The 22296-nt window shown below is 36.2% G+C and overlaps 2 protein-coding genes across 5 annotated transcripts in view; one reads left to right on the forward strand and one right to left on the reverse strand.

The window, feature by feature from the left end:
• Positions 1 to 1567: 1567 nt before the first annotated feature.
• On the reverse strand, positions 1568 to 4530 carry agr1 (anterior gradient 1). The gene is made up of 8 exons (XM_067445121.1): positions 4424 to 4530; positions 3692 to 3817; positions 3516 to 3579; positions 3378 to 3430; positions 2535 to 2611; positions 2385 to 2448; positions 1993 to 2076; positions 1568 to 1758 (listed from the first exon to the last, which is right to left on the reverse strand). The coding sequence occupies exons 2-8, from the start codon at positions 3792 to 3794 to the stop codon at positions 1691 to 1693; spliced, it is 513 nt and encodes a 170-aa protein (XP_067301222.1). The 5' UTR covers positions 3795 to 3817; positions 4424 to 4530; the 3' UTR covers positions 1568 to 1690.
• A 2108-nt stretch (positions 4531 to 6638) lies between these two features.
• traf3ip1 (TNF receptor-associated factor 3 interacting protein 1) overlaps positions 6639 to 22296 on the forward strand; it is a 29734-nt gene continuing 14076 nt past the window's right edge. Inside the window, exons 1-12 of one of the 4 annotated variants that reach the window (XM_067444465.1) lie at positions 6639 to 6886; positions 10541 to 10609; positions 15863 to 16024; positions 17521 to 17649; positions 17905 to 18318; positions 18561 to 18641; positions 18789 to 18809; positions 20397 to 20420; positions 20608 to 20683; positions 20961 to 20981; positions 21273 to 21351; positions 21945 to 22031. In XM_067444465.1, coding sequence (XP_067300566.1) covers positions 6764 to 6886; positions 10541 to 10609; positions 15863 to 16024; positions 17521 to 17649; positions 17905 to 18318; positions 18561 to 18641; positions 18789 to 18809; positions 20397 to 20420; positions 20608 to 20683; positions 20961 to 20981; positions 21273 to 21351; positions 21945 to 22031 — 1286 coding nt within the window. In that variant the 5' untranslated portion in view covers positions 6639 to 6763. Of the gene's footprint in view, positions 6887 to 10540; positions 10610 to 15862; positions 16025 to 17520; positions 17650 to 17904; positions 18319 to 18560; positions 18642 to 18788; positions 18810 to 20396; positions 20421 to 20607; positions 20684 to 20960; positions 20982 to 21269; positions 21352 to 21944; positions 22032 to 22296 lie in introns of all 4 variants that reach the window. The other 3 variants (XM_067444463.1, XM_067444467.1, XM_067444466.1) reach the window with 3 other exon arrangements.

Here is a 22296-nt window from a genome sequence, read left to right on the forward strand (position 1 = left end):
GTGTACTCAATATTTCAAGTTAAGAACAATAAAAATGTGTGAGTAAAAAATAAAAATCTTCTTTCTTAACATAAAAAATTCTCATATAACTTTTCTGGCAACTTTTTACAGTGAAGTAAATAACTAATCTGATTTGCAACTTAAAATAAAAATATTTTGTTAATTGCTATCAAAATGTATGAATTAGCAAACTCAGTAATTCAAGTTAGGAGCAATTAATATGCATGAGTACTACAAACTTGATAGTTCTGCTGGAAAGAAATGTAATGATTACCTCAAAATTTTGGAGTTAACCCAACTTATTCGGGTTTACGGGGTTTAGGGTGGGCCAGACTTTTGACTTTTGAAGCATGTAGACCTCTTGCCCACATATGACGTGTGCCCAACTATACAGTTTGTTTGTGCTGGGGTTTTTTTGTTCGTTTTTTTGTCAACACCTTTTCAGTGTTTGTAATGCCTTAAAATTAAGTTCAGTCAACTTAAAATGTGAAGTTGTATTAAAATCACGACTCAAATTGTATTTGTTGTTTATGATTTAGTTACATCATTCATAATGCTTATAAGTCTTGTACACTGTAAAAAAAAAAAAAAAAAAAAAACACTGTAAAAAACTACAAACAAATCATGTCTCCAATTGAAAATTTTCTAGTGACTGATCACATCAACATTTTTCAGTTGGCCAAATTTAATTTCTGTGAATTGATGCAATTTGCAACCTAAAAATGTAGATTTGATCAGTCACTAGATCATTTCAATTGGAGACCTGATTTTTGTTTTTTACAGTGAATAAAAATAAAGTTGTTGTCTTATTTATTTTTTAAATACAAACTTGGAGGTTGTTTCAAATTAAATTACATTAAACTGATTTTGTTTTTAAATTGTTAAATCTTGTATAATTTATAAAAAGTTGAAAATTGCTTAACTCATTTTGGGGGGAAAAAATGTCATTATTTAAATAAAAAAAGAAAGACAAAGCTACACATTTCTTTCTTTCTTTCTTTCTTTCTTTCTTTCTTTCTTTCTCATTTACTATTTATCAGCTTAAGTCCATCTTTTAATTAATTAGGTAATATTTGTGAATAAATTAAAACATTGATATTGTAATTGCGTGTAATTTATTGTAAGCTTATTATTTATTTATTGTACAAAACGTATGATTTTTGACACTGAATTCTGTAGATAGTGTGCTCTGCCATCTAGCGTATACTATGTGTCATTACATTCTGGACGATTCTTGTATTTTCCCTCATTAGTGTTTCTTATTCTGCAAACCACCACAGACAAACCGTGTCTCTTAATCTGTGTACACTGGAGGACATCTTTGCCAACCCGATCATGTGTAAATGCGTATAAATAGTACGAGTGTGCAATGTCATGTATGCCAAAATATGATATGCTGTTTTTCTGTCTTGCTTAGTTAATGGAATAAGTCGTTCAAGCAACTGTTTATTCACAGTGAACTTTGTCAAGTATAGTGCTTTGTTCTACCTATTGCTGCCTAATAGATCAAGTGAACCATGTTTATCCTCTTCTTTGATGTGAATAAACACAGAAACATTATCAACACTATCAGACTTTATTCAAAGTTGAATATTGCTAGTTGCACAAAGAAACTATGTGTGCAAGGTTTCTGTGCCACTAGTCTTGAAAGGTCTTGTCCTGTCTTGAAAGAGGTATTGTTATCTCTCCATCACAGATCATCATGGTCCCCGTGGTCACTCTTAAGCAGGATCTTGGCTTTCATCATGTTCTCTGCCACTGCGTACAAAGAAAGATAGAGACAGGGGAAATGATAAATGCATGCTTAATGACTCGTATATCAAATATTAATTATCAACATTCGAACAATCCGTATCATAAAGCAGCAGAGAATGTGCCACAAATGAGCGTGAATAAACAAATGAACAGCTCAGTTCTGCAGTTGGGAGCTTCAGAGGGTCTCTGAAGTACTCCGGGCTCTCAGTGGAGTTCATTAGACAGAAACACACTCACAGAAGTCCATGTCGCCTGCCTCGTATGTGTACATTCGGTTGGCGTACTTTCCGGTGATATCAGCTCGCACAGTCAGTGAGGGATCTGGGTGGAGGAGATGAGAAGATGGAGATAAGTTGTGACATCTTAACCCATGAGCCCCCCAAAAATCAAATCATTTTACATAAAGAAAATGAAACCAGGCCCAACAATGTTTAAAGTCTCCTACTATGATGTGTAAATACTTTAATATATAATATAATAATATAATTACACAATATTGCTAGTTACTTTGTACCAGAGACTGCACTGACCTAATCACACAATAGTTGTTGCCTCTTGAAATCCCATTAATGACAGAGTTAAGAATATTATACAATATTATCCTCACTGTTAAATATGTGAAAACTCACCAACAAACATGATTCTGGGGACATAGAAACCATCAGGTGACAAGTTTTTATCAGTGGTCTCATGCTGAAATATAGGTCAAGAACATTCTTTCTGTTTTAAATGATCTAACTCCAAAGACTGTTAAATACTTCTCAATATTTGTACTTTACCACTAAATTGAGCATGACGAAATCTGATTTGGCCAGCCTTTGGATAGTTGCATGTTCAACAAAAGCCTTTTTCAGAGCTAAAAGTGAATAGAGTGGAAGAAGAGATTAATAAATTGCATACAATGGAATTTTCTACATAGTGAAAATACTTATTATTCTCCGACTGTCATTTAAACCAGACGTTTTCAATCTGGGGTTCAAAGAACTGTAAAAAAATATTCAAATATAATATATAATACATATAACAGTGATGTTATAAAAAAAATCAATGTAGCATGATAAAATGTTTCCAAAAATCTTTTCTACACAATCATATTGCTATATTTTTGTATCATTTTTATACAGAATATTAAAGGGTTCTTTCCCTTATATTAAAGAATATTAAATATTAATATTTATTCAGAATATTAAAGGGTGCTTTATATATAGATCATTTTAAGTATTCCCATTAAGGGATCATTTTATGATTTTTTTAAATTAATTAATATTGTAATACATTTTGATTAAATTAAAAGTATTTTGTAATCACTGAAGACATTTCTCCTTAAATAACCTTTTTGACAGGTCTTTATAAGTCAATTATATAATTGACTTATAAACCATTTTTCCAAAAGTTTTTCATAGGGATCCATAACATATGCATGATGATATTTGGATGGTTCAAGGCAAATAAAAAATAAAATCCCCTAACTTAAAGGAACAGTGCACATTACTTTACTGTATGAGTTTGGAATTAGAATTTTTGGATGCTCACTTGCATATTTATACAGCTTTGTTTTTAATTTCATTACAGATCATGCAGACTATTTAAAAAAAAAAAAAAAAAAAGTAAAATATGCAAACCTTTACTGTACTGACAGTCCTCCAAATGCTGAATGATCATCAGTGGCATGTTACTATGGTAAAACATATATAATTAATACCAGATTATGCATAACAGGCAGAGTGGAGTTTGATGTGAGTGCATAATCTTTAGAATACCTTTCATGTGCTTTAGCCAGTCCCTCCTCATACGTCTGAACCCAGGTGATGTCCTCACCCCAGCCTGAAAGAAATCAACCGATTAGATGTTTTATTTTTTTTATGATCGATCTGATATAGTATAAAACAAATTTGACTTATTCATTCCTGTTTGTAAATATGGAATTCATTGATACCTCTTGAAAGAGTCTGGGTCTTTTTTTCCTTTTTTTTCCTTTGAGTCGAGACGTCACAGAACACAAAGCACAAAAATAAGACACAGAACATCCAGTGCTGCATGATTATAGTATTGTTCTGGTGTGCTGAGAGAGAAAGAGAGAGAAGAGAAAAAGAGAAGACGTCAGAGATGACTTATGCTCTGAATATTAGACAGTTTTTAAGGTTGGGTCCACTTTGCATGTCATACTGTTAAATTGTTGACAAGAGCTGTTGAACTGGCCAAACGTGCTTCTGAAACTTTGTTCTGACAACACTGAGTGACAAACGGTCACTTGAATATAATACAGCATTTTCATTTGAGAGATAAAAATTTCAGTTTTATCATTTAACTTGACAACATTCATGAGCACATCAGAATTAACACATACCTGTACAAAATGCTGTTACAAAGTGAAATTAAACTTTCTTTCCCCAATAAAGATTTCCCTAGACATTCAAATTGTAACTACAGTTTTGCATTCTCTAAAACAATAATGTTTTCAGGCTGGCAATTTTACAACAAAATGCAAAAGAAACCCAAGCATGTCAAATGAGTAGCCTAATGTGAAACTAATAAGGTAGTTAGCAGTGCGCCAACAAACAACTCAGCCTTTATAAATGTGGATGATACATTTAGATTGAGATTAATTATGTCCGATATAGCACACAATAAATAATTTCAAGGAAAAAAAGAAATAGTAGAAACCTACCAGGAGTGAAACAGGTGAACCAGATTTACTGTCCCTTTCTCCAAGCCGACCCACATATAGTTGTTTGTCAGGCATTTTATAGTCACACTCCGTGTAGCCTCCCAAACAGGTTTTGCATTCAGGAAATTCCTCTCATGTTTATTTAGCCAATCACAGAAACGCAACAGACATCTTTACATTGTGTTGTGTATAAACAGTGCTTTCCTTAGTTATTTAATTCGAGATAATATCCTTTGCCTCATGCTGTTCTACTATTCCAGGTATTAATTTTAAATATGCACAGTTATGCAACAAGCTCAGAAACCGGTTAGTTAGGTGGAGGCATAAGTGCTTATTGATTATCCTATATCTGTAATATTCATGATCTAATGATGTGTGGGGCAATAATAAAGGCTCACTAGTGAAATCCGACTGATGATAGTCTGCCTGAAAAGTTTTTTAAAATATTTTTACCTAAAGACTGCAGCTGAAAAACACAGCTTTGGTTAGCTGATCCAGATTGGTCATTTGCTGGTTGATGTAAAAAAAAAAAAAAAAAAAAAAAAAAAAAAAAAACACACATTCCAAAACATAGCTTTCAGCTTAAGATGGATTTAACAGTTCACACTGCACCAACAAATGCTAAAAAACACACTAACATGCAACAGTTGTTCATTTGAACCTGTTCGCGAATAGAGGTCATTACAGTGGACAGCTGTTCAAAAAGCATTTTCTTGCATATGCATGGATTTTGATGCCAAAGTTGCACATCAAACACTACACTGGTGCATCACACTGCCAACAAGTGGCAAAGATTGTAATTTGCAGTTACATCAAAACAAGTAATCTGATTACTTAATCCACATTGTTTGTAATGTGTTACTTCACGTGTTGCATCAAAAAGTTATCTGATTAGGTAATGCATACTTGTATTGCATTATTTTACCTGTTAGAGGTTATATATAAAAACCTCAATCCACAAATATATATATTCAATTCCTCATTAATGCAATTATCAAATCAACCAATCACATGCAGATGCTCCAATGCATTTAGGGGTGTGGTCCTGGTCAAGACAATCTCCTGAACTCCAATCTGAATGTCAGAATGGGAAAGCAATTTTGAGCATGGCATGGTCTGAGTATTTCACATTCTGCTCAGTTACTGGGATTTTTACGCACAACCAGGCACAACCAAGTTTTCTTGGCACACTTTAGGCCCCTTAGTGCCAATTGGGCATCGTTTAAATGCCACGGCCTACCTGAGCATTGTTTCTGACCATGTCCATCCCTTTATGACCACCATGTACCCATCCTCTGATGGCTACTTCCAGCAGGATAATGCACCATGTCACAAAGCTTGAATCATTTCAAAATGGGTTCTTGAACATGACAATGAGTTCGCTGTATTAAAATGGCCCCACAGTTACCAGATCTTAACCCAATAGAGCATCTTTGGGATGTGGTGGAACGGGAGCTTCGTGCCCTGGATGTGCATCCCACAAATCTCCATCAACTGCAAGATGCTATCCTATCAATATGGGCCAACATTTCAAAAGAATGCTTTCAGCACCTTGTTGAATCAATGCCACGTAGAATTAAGGCAGTTCTGAAGGTGAAAGGGGGTCAAATATATGTGTGTGTGTGTGTGTGTGTGTGTGTGTGTGTGTGTGTGTGTGTGTGTGTGTGTGTGTGTGTGTGTGTGTGTGTGTGTGTGTGTGTGTGTGTGTGTGTGTGTGTGTGTGTGTGTGTGTGTGTGTGTGTGTGTGTGTGTGTGTGTGTGTTTGTTTTAAAATAAAAATGTTATTAATAATAATATTAATATTTTATTGATTTATTTTTGTTTTGGTTCTTTTTTTATGAAGTACATTTACTATTTGATTAATATTTTCAAAGGCTATTAAATATGTTTAACTAATGTATTCAACAATAATAAATTAGTTAAAAAAAACTATATAATCTATATTCTGTAATCTGTATTTATTTTATTTCAGTTAAATATTACGTGTTTATTTGTTTTACATTTGGTCTGTTTGTGACAGTTAACACTGATATTGGTCCAGTTTTGGGCTGGAACAAGAAGAAACACCTGACATTAATTTGAACCATAGACTGTAAAAAAGACAGCTACCTACAGTGTTCACTTGTTGTTTGTTGTTGTCATGGACACCTGTAGCCTTTGACGACTGCCTAAATTCTGCGCAAGCGCATAATAAGTACAGTGGAGGATTGTGGGATAGAAAGCTATCGCCCCGGCAACAGCAGAGTTTAGCGAGCGGAAATCTGCTGCTAGCAGAACAGCAACGGCGATTAATTACTAAATAAACATCTTTTACACAAAATACTGGTTTAGTTTGTTGCCATGAACGAATCAGTAGCAAAAAAGACCCAAGACACTCTGGGAAAAGTGATCAAAAAGCCTCCTCTGACAGAAAAACTACTCAGCAAACCGCCGTTTCGATACCTGCACGACATCTTCAGTGAGGTGAGTTGCTAAAAATATGCTTATTATGAAGACATAAGTGCTGTTTTATTTCCTTCATTATCTACATATTCACATTTACACGGCTTAAATCCAGGGGATATAGCTCAACATGCTAGCCTGCTAATGTAGCCTGCGCAAATTCTTCAAAATATATCAGATAAATCATAGTAGACCAGTCTGAATGTGTAAACATCTAATATAAGCTTTAATATTTGAGCGCACAAAGCTTTCCCTTAGTTTCAGGGTTTAGATGATGTTTGTTTTTTGATGGTGGGGAGCAAGCTAATAGATTTTTAAAAACAATAACTTAACTGTTAAAAACAATCTCAGCAATGTAATCTTTCTTTTAAAGACTGTTATACTGGCATACTTTTATTAAATACTCAGTTCTGGTTGAGTTGTTTACCTTGTTACTAAGCATAGCTCTGTCCACATGGTTATGCAAACAAAACTCAAGGGTCCATGTAGATGATCTTGACATATTCATGAGATTTCATGACACAGAGATGCACTTCTAAATCTTATGACAGCATATCTGGAACCAGATTTTTTGGCAAATTTTAAGAGTATGAGTATAATATATGGATCTCATATCACATTCAGTTAATGAAATAATAATGTCCCTAATAAATGGCAGCAATTGCAGGCAAACCATCATCCAATGTTTATAAACCAGAGTGCCATATTAAATGCCATGCACAATAAGCAATTTAAAATAGCAATTCAGAAATAAGTGTATTTTAAAAATTATTAGCATTATTTAATAAGTTATTTAATTGTCATGCAAATGTATGTTTTATTTATTAAATACATTTATTGTTAAATCAATAATCTTATATATTTATAATGTATAGATGGCATGGCACATATAACCTAGTTGATAAAATGATATACAGAAAATATAAGTAAGCATACCATTACATTACCCATTACGTTTGAGCTTTGGCAAGAACCAATGATATTCATTCTCTTGTTATGCTTCCGCAACAACCAATGAGGTTCATTCTCGTGTTACACATCATGTTTGAGCTTCAGCAAGAACCAATGAAGTTCATTCTTGTGTTATGCAGTACATTTGAGCTTCCTCAAGAACCAATGAGATTCATTCTTGCTTCAGCAAAAACCAACAAGGTTCATTCTTGCTTGCTCAAGAACCAATGAGGTTCAGCAAGAACCAATAGCTGCATCCAAAATTGCATACTATGTGAGTAGGTAGTACCGCATTTGAATTTGAACGGACTTCACGACCGTTAAAAAAGTGTGTTTTATATAGTATGAATGAGTTTAGTATGAATGTAATCCGGACGTACTACCAGCATCATTTGCATCCCTTCTTCTCCATTCATAAATCCACTTCCATGGCCATATGGGACAGAAAAGTGTCCATTGTGCACTTCAGAAACTTGCTGGAAGCAATTTTTCAAATACTATGAATTTGGGCATTCTATTCTGTTGCCATGCTGTTTTTGGCATATTATATATAGTTGAGAAGTATTCGATTTCAGACGCAGTGAATGAATTTGTTCTTGCGCATCAAGCACGTTCGGTTGAGGTTGGAAGGATATAAGGGTAATAATGACTTCTTTTTTAATTTTAATTTTAATTTTTTCAAAACCAAAGGGTGTCTGTATCATGAGAAACATGAATTCAGTCAGACTCAGACCTGTCCAAACTGTTGACTGGTCATACAGTTGTAGCCCTGTACAGTTGAGTTGGTTCTGGACAGTATTAGGTAAAGGAAGAGGACAGTTAAGGATGAAGAGGGTGTGTTTGAATCCAGAGATAGCCCTGTGGGTTGTAAGCTCAGGTAAATTCAGCTAGACAGAAAGAGGTTACACCGTCTGTCTACTGTATGAATCAGGGTGGCCAGGTCTGCAAAACAAAACCCGCCTGATTGCTAATCAAAGCACAATTGCAGCCAAAACGAGCACAATCTCATTCCCAGGGGGTAAAATGATTGAGGGGTAACTATACATACTCTCCCCATATGAGTGCCATTGCTTGTCATAGTATAATGTAGTATTTCTTTTTAAATTACTTCTCCATCACTAGTTTTCATTAAAGCTACACTGTGTGATATTTTCCCCCATCTAGCGGTGAAAAGAGCTGTTCTCCAGAACGACTGTACAGCCAAATCTAATTTAGTTGCAATATTGTCCTGTTTGACACTGTGAAGCTGCTTTGACACAATTGTGATTGTAAAAGCGTTATATAAAGTTGATTGATTGATTGATTGAAAAAGTACTGTTCCTCTCAATTCCGATTTCGTTTTAACTCCTACGGTGGCTGATTTAGTCCAAGATTAACATGGCAATCCCCCTCTTCACATTCGACACGGTGCCATCGAGTCTTAAAATGCGAAAGACGAAGCTTGAATTTACGGGTATGTCCTAGCCTGACGTGGTCATACTTAATTCTAGTCAGAATATGAGTCTGAAACTGCTCCATTGGGCTGTGATTATGAGGCGTGTTTCAACCGAACCAGGAAAGACATCAATTGGACAGACCTACAAACAATCAGAGCAACGAAGGGACGCATTGTCAAATGTCAACAGAGTTCAACTGCACTTTGATGCCAAGTCCGCGTTTTTTCCGGGGGTTGTTTTCTATGTCCGCGGGTTGAAGCGACTATTATGTGATATATAGACCCATGAGTGCGAATTTTAGCAGGCAACCTTGCCAAAATAACACACATTTTACCCCCCCCCCCCCCCAAACGCCATTTTTTCACCGGAGAACCCCCTTTGTAGTTGCCGCGTTTTGTTGTAAAAACTTGGCAACCCTGTCTGCACGCACGCTGAAATCTGGCTGGAATACACAATCTTTGCCAGTGTTGTAAAATAATTTAATGATACACAGAGTACTTACCCAACATGATCATAATTTTTGAGAGAAATTGTGATGGTGAATGCATATACAAACAAGCTCTCCGTTTAGGATTCAAACAAATATAATCCAAGCCCCTTTGATGACGTGATGATTACGTTACTGTTTATCATCTGTCCGTCATCGTCTAAAGCCCCTCCTTGATGATTTCATTGGCCCGAAAAGTTTCTGTTAAGGGATAATTACTCCTCTATGGAGCAAGGCCAGACCAAATTGCCCGACCTAAAAAAATTGTGGGCGGGGCTAAGTTCGGCTGGCATCCAGTCTAGGTATGTCCCTCTTTGGCTAAAGTACTTTCAAGATGGAGGGGCAACATGGCGACCGGCATTCAAACCCCTCACCCATATGTATTTTCAATGGCATATTATAAACTTACGATAATACTTTATTACTTGAAAGGAGTAAATATACATTAATGAGCACATATATTTTTTAATGTACTTTTGAGTGTAATTTTTGAGTGTTTTTAGCTAAAAATAAACTAAAAAAGTTACACAGTGTAGCTTTAATGTGAACAATTTACAAAAGTAATGATAACTTTCTTCTAAAACCTAGTAAGCTGCCGGTGTAGCCATGCTTTGAGTTGCTGTCTGCGTAGAGCGTTCCAAATCAATGACTTATGAGGCTCTATTTCAGACAGTAGACAATAACAACAGCTTACTAGGTTTTGAGTGCATGTCTTTAGATTACAGAGTGCATGTCTTCAGATTTTGTTAATTAAAAACTTGGTTTAATCTTTTGTTTTCCCATTGTTTTTTGTTTTTTTAGGTAATACGTACCACAGGCTTTATGAAAGGACTTTATGGAGAGGCGGAGATGAAGTCAGATAATGTGAAGGTAAAACACCAATATAAATGTGTCCACTTTTAGAGGAATGTTTAGGTGCACAGTTTTTGAAAGTTATATTTGGCTAGCTCTTCTTTGTACCAGTGGTCTTATGTTAGACATATACTACTGTAATGTTCAAAAGTTTGGGGGGGTGTAAGTTTTTTTTGTTTTTTGTTAAGGAAATTAGTTCATCTATTCAGCAAGGATGCATTCAATTGATCAAAAGTTACTTTTATACAAGACATAATGTTACAGAAGATTTCTGTTTCAAATAATTGATGTTCTTTTGAACTTTCTATAAAAGTATTAAGCAGCATAACTGTTTTTGACATTGATAACAATAAAATTTTGTCTTGAGTGCCATATAGGGTTATACAATAAAAACAATATTTAAACAATACAATAGAATAAAAACAAAACAATAAAAAAAGATATTGACTTGGGACTATATTATGAGGAAGCACAGGCGAAGCACTGCTCCTTAACTCATCCTCACGTCCTCCGCCTGTTGAGCGATCGCAATGTGTTGCGTGATATCTCTGCGCCCATGTAGCTAGTAGTAGTGCTTCGCCTGTGCTTCCACATAATATAGTCCCAAGTTAATATCTGCCTAGGAAATCGCCTTGTCTTAATCTGCAAAATAAAACAATGCATGAGACAAAAATGCATTTTCCCACATATCTACTAAATGAAGGAAAGAAGTTGATAAGCCCTATTTCTAAAAACGGTGGTGTGTTCCTTTAATTTTAGGCTTTATATTCATGCGCATGTTCTATATGTCCAAAACAGACACTTATTTTTTACTTCAAATCATATGACTTAAGTTTTATGTTCCTCGCCAATTAATCCACCTACTCAGCGGTTACAACTGACCTCTTTATCTCTCAGATCTCTTGCCTCATTAAGTGTTCTTGGATTCTATAGCCACAGTATCTCAGACTTCCACTCGGCTGTGAATTTTGCTGTTCAGGTGTTGACATTGATCAGATAACTGAGAGTAACTCAAGACTCTTCTTTTAATTAGCGTGCCAAAGTACAACGTCGTGATGATCCTTGAGGTGTGATAAATCTCCCTGTTAAAAGCTTGGTGCCTTTAACTAGCTTTAGTTGGATCAGTATCACCGTGACCCTGTTAGAGAGGCAGGTGACTAGCTTACCACATCACTCCGTGTGCAAAGTGAGTAGTTCACCTCTGATCCGTCTCCAAATGCCGGTCAGTATAAAAGAGCTGTGGCCTTTGATGTCCCAGCATGCATAATAAATGATCTCCCCACACCTGTGTGAAGCTCTAGAGCCCGACGGTATACCATGACATTATAATGTTTTGATACCACCACAGTTTTAACACTTTTCAGAGGAATCTTCTGACAGGTAGCCAACTTACAGCTGTCTACATATTAACTGGAATAGAAGGATGTATTTTAACAAAAATATATACACACCATTATAATATATTATATATAGTTTTTGCAGTTTTTTGTATTGCCTTTCTGACAGCTTAAATGTATAATGATTTAAAAAAAAAAATTTATGTTAATAAGCAAATGAGTCTCACTATTGACAATAATAGAAATTATATTCAGTATGGAGGTAAATGCATGCCATAATGCATAAAATCTTAATCGTTTTGTGCAAAAATATTGTTTTATTTGGTCTTGAAATGTATATTGTATTACCATGTTTTCATGAAATTTGCTCCTTTCACTGATTAGCCTTGTGAAACATTCTGATTGCATGTGTAGCCAGTAGTTGGATATTAAATGCTGTTCAATGTGTAAAATCATAACAGATCACATCAGCAAGCATACAGGTTGTTCTGCCGCTGGGGGCTCATTAGGAACCTCATGAAGTATGAAAGAATTAAATGGCTATACAGACAGTTGCACTTCATCATAACCAGCAAAGCAGAAATACAGAAAAAGAGGGTTTAATGGAGTAGACGCATCAATAAGCTGCCGGTGACGATGTATGTAATGTTGTGTTCAAGCTAAAAATCTTTGTTTCATTAAATAAATAAATTAAACAGTTATATTATTTCCTTGACATAACATATTTATGGAACATATAATCAGGGATCCTATACTGATATTCTGTCGGAAAGTTCTAAACATGCACAAGTTTTGCGTGCATGTTTTATGAAGTGTTTACAGAATGAGACTGACACCAGATGATTCACATGATAAGATAAGGCCGGGGACACACTGCAAGCGTGTCGTGAGCGTCTCGGCTGCGTGGCGTGTCCGTTTTTATTTCGGCTCCCATGTTAACCGGTTAGCGCTTGCATACTGCCAGCGTCAGCCGCTCGGCTCACGCGTGCATGCTTCAAATAGAAGAGACGCCTATTTTTCACGCGACACGCGAGCGTGTTGGACGCGTTTCTAGGCAAAATAGCATAGGAAAAGATGTTTTATATGCCATTTTGACACGAATACATATTAATAAATGACATTTTCAAGTTTGAAAGTCTGTAGGTTAACATAAATGCAGAGATAGGCCTAATTGTAATAATAAAAAACAACATAATTATCGATTTTGAAATATTAAACCTGTCAATACAGAACGACATATTCTGTAGCCTATTTTGCCGTCAATAGGATATGTATGGTCAATAGGCTACTGCCGAAGTTGTCTTTGCTGTATCAATAGGCAATATATTTATATTTAACATGAAGTATAGGGCTTCCCAGCAGCAGCAGCGCCGCGTCAGACACGCTTCTGGTGTGCAAAGACAGAGAAAACCCTGCGCAGCCGCCCCGCGGCTGACACGCAGCAGAAATGCCACGCTTGCAGTGTGTCTCCGGCTTAAAGTTACAGATCATTTTGATTGTTCAATTGTATTACTATAAAGTGTGTAAATGTTCTGTTCTTCTTTTTTTTTGTTATATGGATTATATTTTAAATGTCATTTATTCCTTTTGATTGCTAAGCTGTATATTTGCTGCCACTACTCCTGGCTTCAGTGTCAGTCATTCTAAAATGCCGATTTAAAGGGGTGATGAACTGAGAAATCAACTTTCCATTGAGCTTTTGATATATAAAAGGTCATTGTAATATAAGAATATTCTCTAAGTTTCAGAGCTGAAAACTTCCTTGTTAGTCAAAGAAAAGCTTTTATAGACACCAGGGCCAGAAAACGATCTTGTGCTTCATTCTTACATCACTGTGTGACGAAACATGCCTCTACAGAATAATAAGCACATGTAGTTCAGAAGCCTCACCCACCGACTCATGGAGCTGATTGGATCGTGCTAGCCAGCAGCAATAAACATGCTAAAGAAGATAGCAAGATATTGTGGAAGAACACAGTCCAGCTGTTGCAGCTCACGTAGAAAATAGATGTATGTGTTCACTTCATTTCACTGCGGAATGTAAAAACAAGTCTAAGGTTGCGCTGGGTTTGCAGACACAATATTGTGGCTTCTATATTGGATCCGACAGGAATGGTGCAACAAACTTATGTGATTAAACGTCTTTTCTATATGTAATAGTAGTTCCGGGGTGTTTTCAAGATGGCCTACAAAAACTCAAATAGTCTCAATAGTGAAACTATATTCCTTTCTTGATCTTGGCGCGCGTGTGCGTGCATGCGTGTGTGTGCGCATTCACGCACGCGCGGGTTATGCTTATATCCACCGATCGGGCGGGCCAAGTAATGTGGATGAGAAATAATTAATTGTTTGTTTGATAAAGATGTTTACATCTTTATCAAAGTGCCAAGTGCCAACCTGTGATCGAGAGAATCATTCCTGTTTCTGCTTTCATTCCCTCCCTCATGTGAACTGAACTGACAGGGGAGCTGAAGCTCATTAAATATGCAAATCTTATACAATCCTAGTCATGGCCGTTTACGCCCAAGTCTCCAGTGCGTCACGCCCATCAAAACCCAGCGTTCAGGAGAGAGCCTCAAAACCAGTGTAGAAAATAGCCTATTACTTATGATGTTTTTTAATGTAAAACCACACGAACATCATTAGTTGACCTCAGACAACAGTATAAAAAAAATTAAAAAGCCTGTTCATGACCTTTAATAATGCTAATGAAAAATTTCGGCCCGATTTTATATTAGGTGGCCTTAAGTACTATGTACTTACATCAAAAATAAGTACAATGTACTTATACTGTGTTCAAATTGTATTGCAAAACACTTTTTCTGATATTGAGGTGGGATACAGGTAGAGTTAGGCACAGGTCGGGTGGGATGGGTAAGATTAAGGGTAGGGTTATGGGTAAGGGGGCAACCTTGTAATTAAAAATGTAACTACAGAAATTAATTACAGATGTAATTACATGCAGGCATTTTTTTTAAATGTAAGTACAATGTAAAAACACGTATGTACACAATAAGTGCAATGTATCAAATTATTAATTACAATGTTAGTACATAGTAGTTAAGGCCACCTAATGTAAAGTGGGTCCAACATTTCTTATTATTATCAATGCTGAAAAACAGTTACTGTTTTTGTGAAAACCATAATGCATTATTTCAACAAGATTCTTCGATAAATAAAAAGTTCAAAAGAACAGCATTTATTAGAAGTAGAAATATTTTCACAGCCTGGCTGAACGGTTCTTAGAATGGTAGGGAACATAAGGGAGAGTTGTGTTTTCACTTGAGCCTGGTATGGCACAGCACGATTACAAACCGTTATCAGCCTGGAATTCACGGCACGGTTGTCCATGCTGAACCGTGCTGGTGGAATCCATGAAGTGATGTCAGCTATAAATGTCTTTACTGTCAAGTTTGATCAATTTAATGCACCCTTGCTGAATAAAAGTATTCATTTTCTTTAAAAAAAAATCTAACTGACCTCAAACATAAGATTTTCTTTAAAATGTAAACATTTTCTATATCTTTCAAAATGTATAGATTTATTTTTTTGAATAAGATGAAATGGTCCATTATTGATCAACATTATAATGTTTACTGAGATTTTTTCTTGTGTGTGTTATTATTATTGTTTTTATATTGAGTGTCCTTGGATTGGTGCCCCTGGTCTTATAAAGGTTGAAAATCCAAACCCTAAAGATTTGTCCAATGTGTATTTTCTGCATCCTTGGTTTCTCCAGACTATATTGCAATCTGTTTGTTGAAGTGCCCCAACTAGGCTAGCAATGACAACCTTGGCTCATCCAGTGGAGTGCATTTTGGGTCTGTTTGAACAACAGATGACTGGGGCAGTGTTTGAAACTTGTTTGAAAACAGACAAACTTTATGCTTTCAATTCTGTTTTAACTTCTCAGTTCTCTTCATTTACCCTGCAGGACAAAGACTCAAAAATAGCATTCCTTCAGAAGGCCATCGATGTGGTGATGCTAGTTAGTGGAGAGCCCTTGGCTGCCAAACCTGCACGGATCGTAGCTGGACACGAACCAGAGAAGACCAATGAGCTGCTGCAGGTCATTGCTAAGTGCTGTCTCAACAAGGTCAGTCCTGCGATTAAAGACCACTCAGCTACTGTACTTCTGCCCTGCCAGATTCGCTCAAAGCTATTTAACTAGTGAATGACTCCAGACTAATGATGTCCAAGCATGGGGTAATTTATAGATGTATTCATTTTAATTGCACCCTTGAGTATTTTTTGAAGGTTAAAGAGTGATGGAACATTGCCAGCAGCTCTATCAGGGGAACCCACTGATGCCTACAGGGCAAAGAGCAGGCGTGAACATTGCACTGAATGACAGCACTCCTGCTCTGTAGCACACTGGGATTTTATAGGTCGTAAGAGAAAAAGACATTAAAGAGTCACAGTGGTGATAGCCAGTTAAAACAGAGATTGCAGGGGTGACCTAGGTACTGGAAAATCAACAATCCTGCTCTGTCACATTTGTGTCTTTTTGACCTCATGTTGCTCCAGGATGTAGGTAACTTGAATGAAAACTTCAAGTGAAATTGGTGATGTTGATGGGTAACCCAAAAATGAAAATTGTAATTTACTCATTTCTTTTCTCTGTGGAACCCAAAAGCATGTATTTTGGGGTAAAAATTGTTGCTGCTCTTTTTCTATGTAATGACAAGGGTCTGTCAATCTTCAAGAGGTACAAAAAAGGTACATTATTCACTTTCAGTTCCATCTGTCAAGTTTGTGTACATTCAACTGCTTTTATGACATTGGCATAAATAAAAAAAAACGGTTAAAAAAAGAAGAAAATGAATGCTTAAATGTAAGTATCAAACTTTATTGTGTAACCTATTTCACATTCTTTGTGCTGTATACACAAATGAAACCCACATTGTGCAGTTTACAGTTTTTTTCACCTGGTGGATAATAAAATTCAATTGGGTGAGATATTTCTTGCAACCTGAGGGATCTTGGTATACTAAAATTATATTAGTATAAAATTATACTATTCATACAATTGAAATAAAAGATAAATTAAATCTAAATGGAGAAATAATCAAATAAAAACGACAATCACACAACTAAAATAAAATGAAAACTGAAAATATAAAAATAAACGCTAATTAAAAATATGAATAAATACAATAGTAAAATAATACAATGCAAAAATAATACTAAAATAATATTGATTAGCCACAATACTAGTTTTGTTTCTAAAAAACAAAAAACAAATTTGTCATTTAGTCAGTTTATATGTATAGCGCTTTTCACAGAATTTCAGAGCAGCTTTACAGAAAGTCTAACTGGGCATGCATGTTAAACTGATGTTTGTATCCAAAATGGCTCAGTCTATTTATTCCAGGGAGAATCCCCTTGGATGCAATGATGATTGTTCATGGATTGCATCTTGCAGCCCAGATCATAAACCATTTTGCTCCCCCTTCTGCTCAATTAACTCTTGATGAACTAAACCCTGAATACAGATTTTTTTTTTGGTCTAAGAGCATGCAGAGGTTTGCTTGGGACTTGTGTTCATTGCGTTAAGTTGTTTTTAAACATTGTGTACTATCCTTGTTCTAGCTCTCCAGTGATGAGGCTGTTCGGCGGGTGTTAGCAGGAGAAAAGCTGGATCAGAAGGGGAAGCCAAGCACCTCCAGATCCCAGGACAAGGAGAACAGAGAGGGCAGGGAGCGGCAACGAGACAGAGAGGTGAGATCTGCTTGACGTGACATTTTCAGTTAAACCAGAATTTTCAGTTTTCTTAAATCACTATTCATTCCTCAATTTGTCCCTCTTGGGTGTTTTTGTAATGTCCTTTTCTTTCACTCATTAAATCTGAATGTTTTATCTGAATGGTTATTTTAGCGCTAATGACTAGTTTACTAAAAATTACTTGCATACCCTACTTGTTTTGTTTATTGTAATGAAAGTAAAAATTTGATGTATTCTCTGGCTGTTGTTCAGGAGAGGAAGGGCATTAAGGAGAGCAGCGGAAGTAGAGAACAGAAAGTTCCAGATCAACCGAAAGATCACGAGAGCAAGAGGGACGACAAGGACCGCCGACAAGATGGCGAGAGGTCTGACAAGGGCTGCGAAAGAGACCGGACGAAAGACCGAGACAAGGACAAGAGCCGGGATCGGGAGAAAGACAAGACCAGAGAGAAGGAGCGTGAGCGAGAGAAGGAGAAGGACCGCAACAAAGACAAGGAGAGGGAGCGAGATAAAGAAAAGGATAAGAAAAAGGAACGGGAATCTCACAAAGACAGAGAACGAGACAAGGAGAGAGATCGCGAGCGAGAGAAACGAAGGGAGAGAGAAAAAGAGAAAGAACGACACAGAGAGACCGAGGAGAAGCTGAAGGACAGAGGCGATAGAAAGGTTGGCTCAACAGATTTTATGACTCACCAGCCACAAGGACAGACAAATACCAATTTTAACAGCCTTTTTTGTCCAGTTCAGATATATAAATTAACTCTCTTGCTCTTAAAATCCCATTTAAATGTAGAAATACAGATTGTGAAAAATTGTACATAAAGAAAAGTACAAAAATATTTAATGTTCTGCATTATTTCTAGACCTCAAGACTATACTACACTATAACAACTTTACTTTTTTAATAGATCAAGGCTGCAGAGGAGATCAGCAAGTCAAAGTCTCAGCCAGTGGTTGCTAGTAAAACACACGTGGCAGAGGCGGAAGAGGTAAGGTTGATCACTCGCTCAAACCCTGAGCTGTACTCCGTTTACACCCCTTTAGGTTTGTTCTATAGGAATGGGTCATCAATGAGGCTTGTTGACGTAATGTTCCTCATAGTTCTTTATTCTTGTCTTTGTTCCGCTGAATTGGAGGCGGAGGGTGGTGAACTGGAGGTACAAGTCTGTTGTTGTTTTCGTGCCTGCTTTGCTTGGCTGTGGAATAATAGGTGTTTTGCAATTTTAACATTGCACAAGGTCTTGATGACTGAGGTTGTCTTAATAGGCCCTGACAATTAGCATTAGATAAATAGCACTGCCTGAGTTGAGATAATAGATAAGAATTTTCTATGTTCCTGAGGCAAAAGTTTGAGGTTTGTAAGATTTTTCAAATGTTTTCAAAAGAAGTCACTCATACTCACCAAAGCTGCATTTATTTGAAAGATACAGTAATATTGTAAAATATTGTTACAATTTTAATATAATTTATTCCTGTGAACATTTCTTATTATTATTATCAATGTCACAACTAAAAACAGTTGTGTTTAATATTTTTGTGGAATATATTTTCATGTATCAGTGTAAAATTTTTAGTTCAATCATTTTCTTAAGTGTTTATATTTGAATAAAACCATTCATAGGACCGTTATCAGGCATACATTCACATTTCACAACCTTCTGTAACCTCCTGCCTTTTATACACATAAGCCACATTTAACATGTATAATAGACGATTTAAAGTTAAATCGTCTATTATATTTTAATCTATTACGATTGAAAGTTAAATCGTAATTAAATCAATAAAGAATTCAATAGAAGAGAAGTGTTTGAACAGATTTTTTAAATGTAAGTACATATGTATTTACACAAATTGCTGGAAATAACAAACATAAACAATGCATCACATGCTTGGAGACTGCATTAAGAATATTTCTTACGTGGAGCTTTTTGTGCACAGACAACAGAAAAAAAAGATGCACTCTTGTTGTCAAATCAACAGGATACCTTACATAGTTCTGTTATATTATTTTAGCAGTCAGTCTTAAGTCAGATACACATCTTTGACCACTGAGTGGTTTCTCACTGTTGAAAAATTAAAGTTATGTACTTACCCTAAGGTCATCCAAGATGATGTGACCTTTTTTTTCTTAGTGGCAGTAAAGAAGATTTTTAGCTGAAATCTAAAAGACCTAGTGGTCCTTGGTGATTCATATAATGCAAGTCAATAGCTACCGCCACTTTGAGTAAAAAAAAAACTTATCACAGACTAATACTGTGGGCTCCTGGTGATACATTGAGGTCTTATGAATCAAAACAATCGGTTCGTGCGAGATACTGAAGATTATTTATAAAATTATTACACAGCCTTGACAAACAGTCCTGAGCATAATCATGGCAATCTGGAGAGCGAGCTTCCTCACGCATTATGTGTTTGTGTGCAGCAGAGAGGAAGGACAGATTTAAAAAAATATAATCCTTTTAAGGGTCTATTTGGTTCCATGACCCTAAGTGCTTTGATTTAGCAAATACCCTTTAATATACACCCTGATTGGCTGGTATTGTAGCTTCATGCATTATCTGACTAAATAGTTTTGTGGGCCTTGTTGCTCCACGCCCATGTGTCTTTGCAGCTTCAGTAGCTTCTAATTAGGAGTAGTGAGCTTTTTTGCTTTGGCTAGTGGTGTGGCTGTTTAAAGCAAATTTACTATAAACGTAAATGTGTAAGTCTTAAGGATATCTGTTGCGTTTTTTTTCTTCATTCAGCCTACAGATTTCTCTGAAATCCAGGTAATATCTGTTTGTCCCAAATGAATCTGTTTCCTGTTCAGGAACATTAATCATGTTAATGATTAATTTTTGCAACAGCAGCCCAGAAGAATTTGTCTTGGTGTGTTTGTAAAGAAAGAAGGTTCAGGTGTTCTTGAGTTATATCAGAACTCCTGGTGATACTACTTTCTTTCCTCATTCCTTTCAGGCTGAGAGTCCTTCCCGGATCCCAAGGCCCTCATCTGCTAAAGGACAGAGGCGGTGGCCCAAAACAAGAGGTCAAGGTACTAAACATGTCTTCCTTAACAGACCTTATTAATTATTGATGTATAGTGAATTAATGTGTTGATGCATTTCCAACTCTGTCTGTTTATTTGTTTTGAAACTGAAGAGATGAAATGACATTTTTACAAACCCAGTCTAAACGAGCTGATTAATGTAGGATTATTAAAACTGTCAGACTGTTTTTACCACCATGATGAAAACCACAGCAGCACATAAGATGTTGTTTTTATGTTATTTGTCTTAAATTATAACATGAATTGTGTATCTCTGTTTCAGATGAGACCGACAGCGAAGGAGGTGAGTGTTGTTTTATTACGTGAATACCTGTTACCAGAGTTCAAAACGAACTTTTTGCCACACCCAATAATAAAAATAATAATACATTTAATTTACATAGCACTTTTCCCAAGCTCAAAGCGCTTTACAAATTAGTAAATGAAAATACATCAAAAATCAAATACAAGAAATTATACACATCAAACGCCACAGACGATTATGGAATCTGAGTCAAATTCAGAATTTCCTTGACTTAATAAATTAATTATAATCCTTTCTGTAAACGTCCAAAACATTTTTTTTTTCCAGAAGATGTCCCTTCAGCAGAGAAACCAGACCTCATTGAGAATGGAGAACCAATGGATTCTGTGCCACCTCAAAAAACACACAGGTTTCATTTTCTCTCTCTCTCTCTCTCTCTCTCTCTCTCTCTCTCTCTCTCTCTCTCTCTCTCTCTTTCTCTCTTTCTCTCTTTCTCTCTTTCTCTCTTTCTCTCTTTCTCTCTCTCTCTCTCTCTCTCTCTCTCTCTCTCTCTCTCTCTCTCTCTCTCTCTCTCTCTCTCTCTCTCTCTCTCTAATGATCCCATAAGTTTGTTGATTTAAAAAATAATAAATGGCTAAATTTCCGTCCAGTGATAACAAAGTAGCTCAGTGTGATAATGTGCTGAGGGGATTGTGGGTGAGTGGAGTGTATCATGTATGTTCCCGTGAGAGATTGTCTGGCAGTGGAAATCACTGATGCAAATCCCCTGCTTTCACATCACTGTACCGCAAGATCAAACCACAAGATAGACATCACTCTCATCCAGATCATTACTTTTGTTCTCAGGACTATTTCTATAAGCATTTAGCCGTATAGGATATAACTAGCTGTTACTTAAACTCCCCCCACGCATAAAGTCACACGCATACCTTACAAAAAGTGTTTGTTTATTTAATGTGAACATATTTGTTCTTCTTTTGTTTGCAATGTTTATGCGAGAAGAAGATTACCACGGCCCAGCAGCGCTCGACCGGCAGCCCCTCGCATCAAGCGGCAGGAGAGCTACGCTGATGTGACACCAGCAGAGAGGTGAGAGATCGCGCTCATCAGGCTCTCGGTTTCCCACTTTATATTAAAGAAGTAAGCCACAAGTGGGCTGCGTTACAGTGAATTTTCCACAGGTAGGGGGTTTCTGAGTTTATGTCTAACAATTCTAAGGGGGAAAAAGTAGGGATTTACTGAAAAAGTCAGAATTCATTATTTTTATTTAGATATAAATGCGCAATTCCGACTTTTTCTTAGAATATAAACTTTAACGAGATATAAACTCACAAATCTGAATTGTGAGATATTT

Source organism: Pseudorasbora parva, chromosome 5 (genome assembly GCF_024679245.1).
Source record: "Pseudorasbora parva isolate DD20220531a chromosome 5, ASM2467924v1, whole genome shotgun sequence".
In the NCBI taxonomy this organism is placed as follows: Eukaryota; Metazoa; Chordata; class Actinopteri; order Cypriniformes; family Gobionidae; genus Pseudorasbora; species Pseudorasbora parva.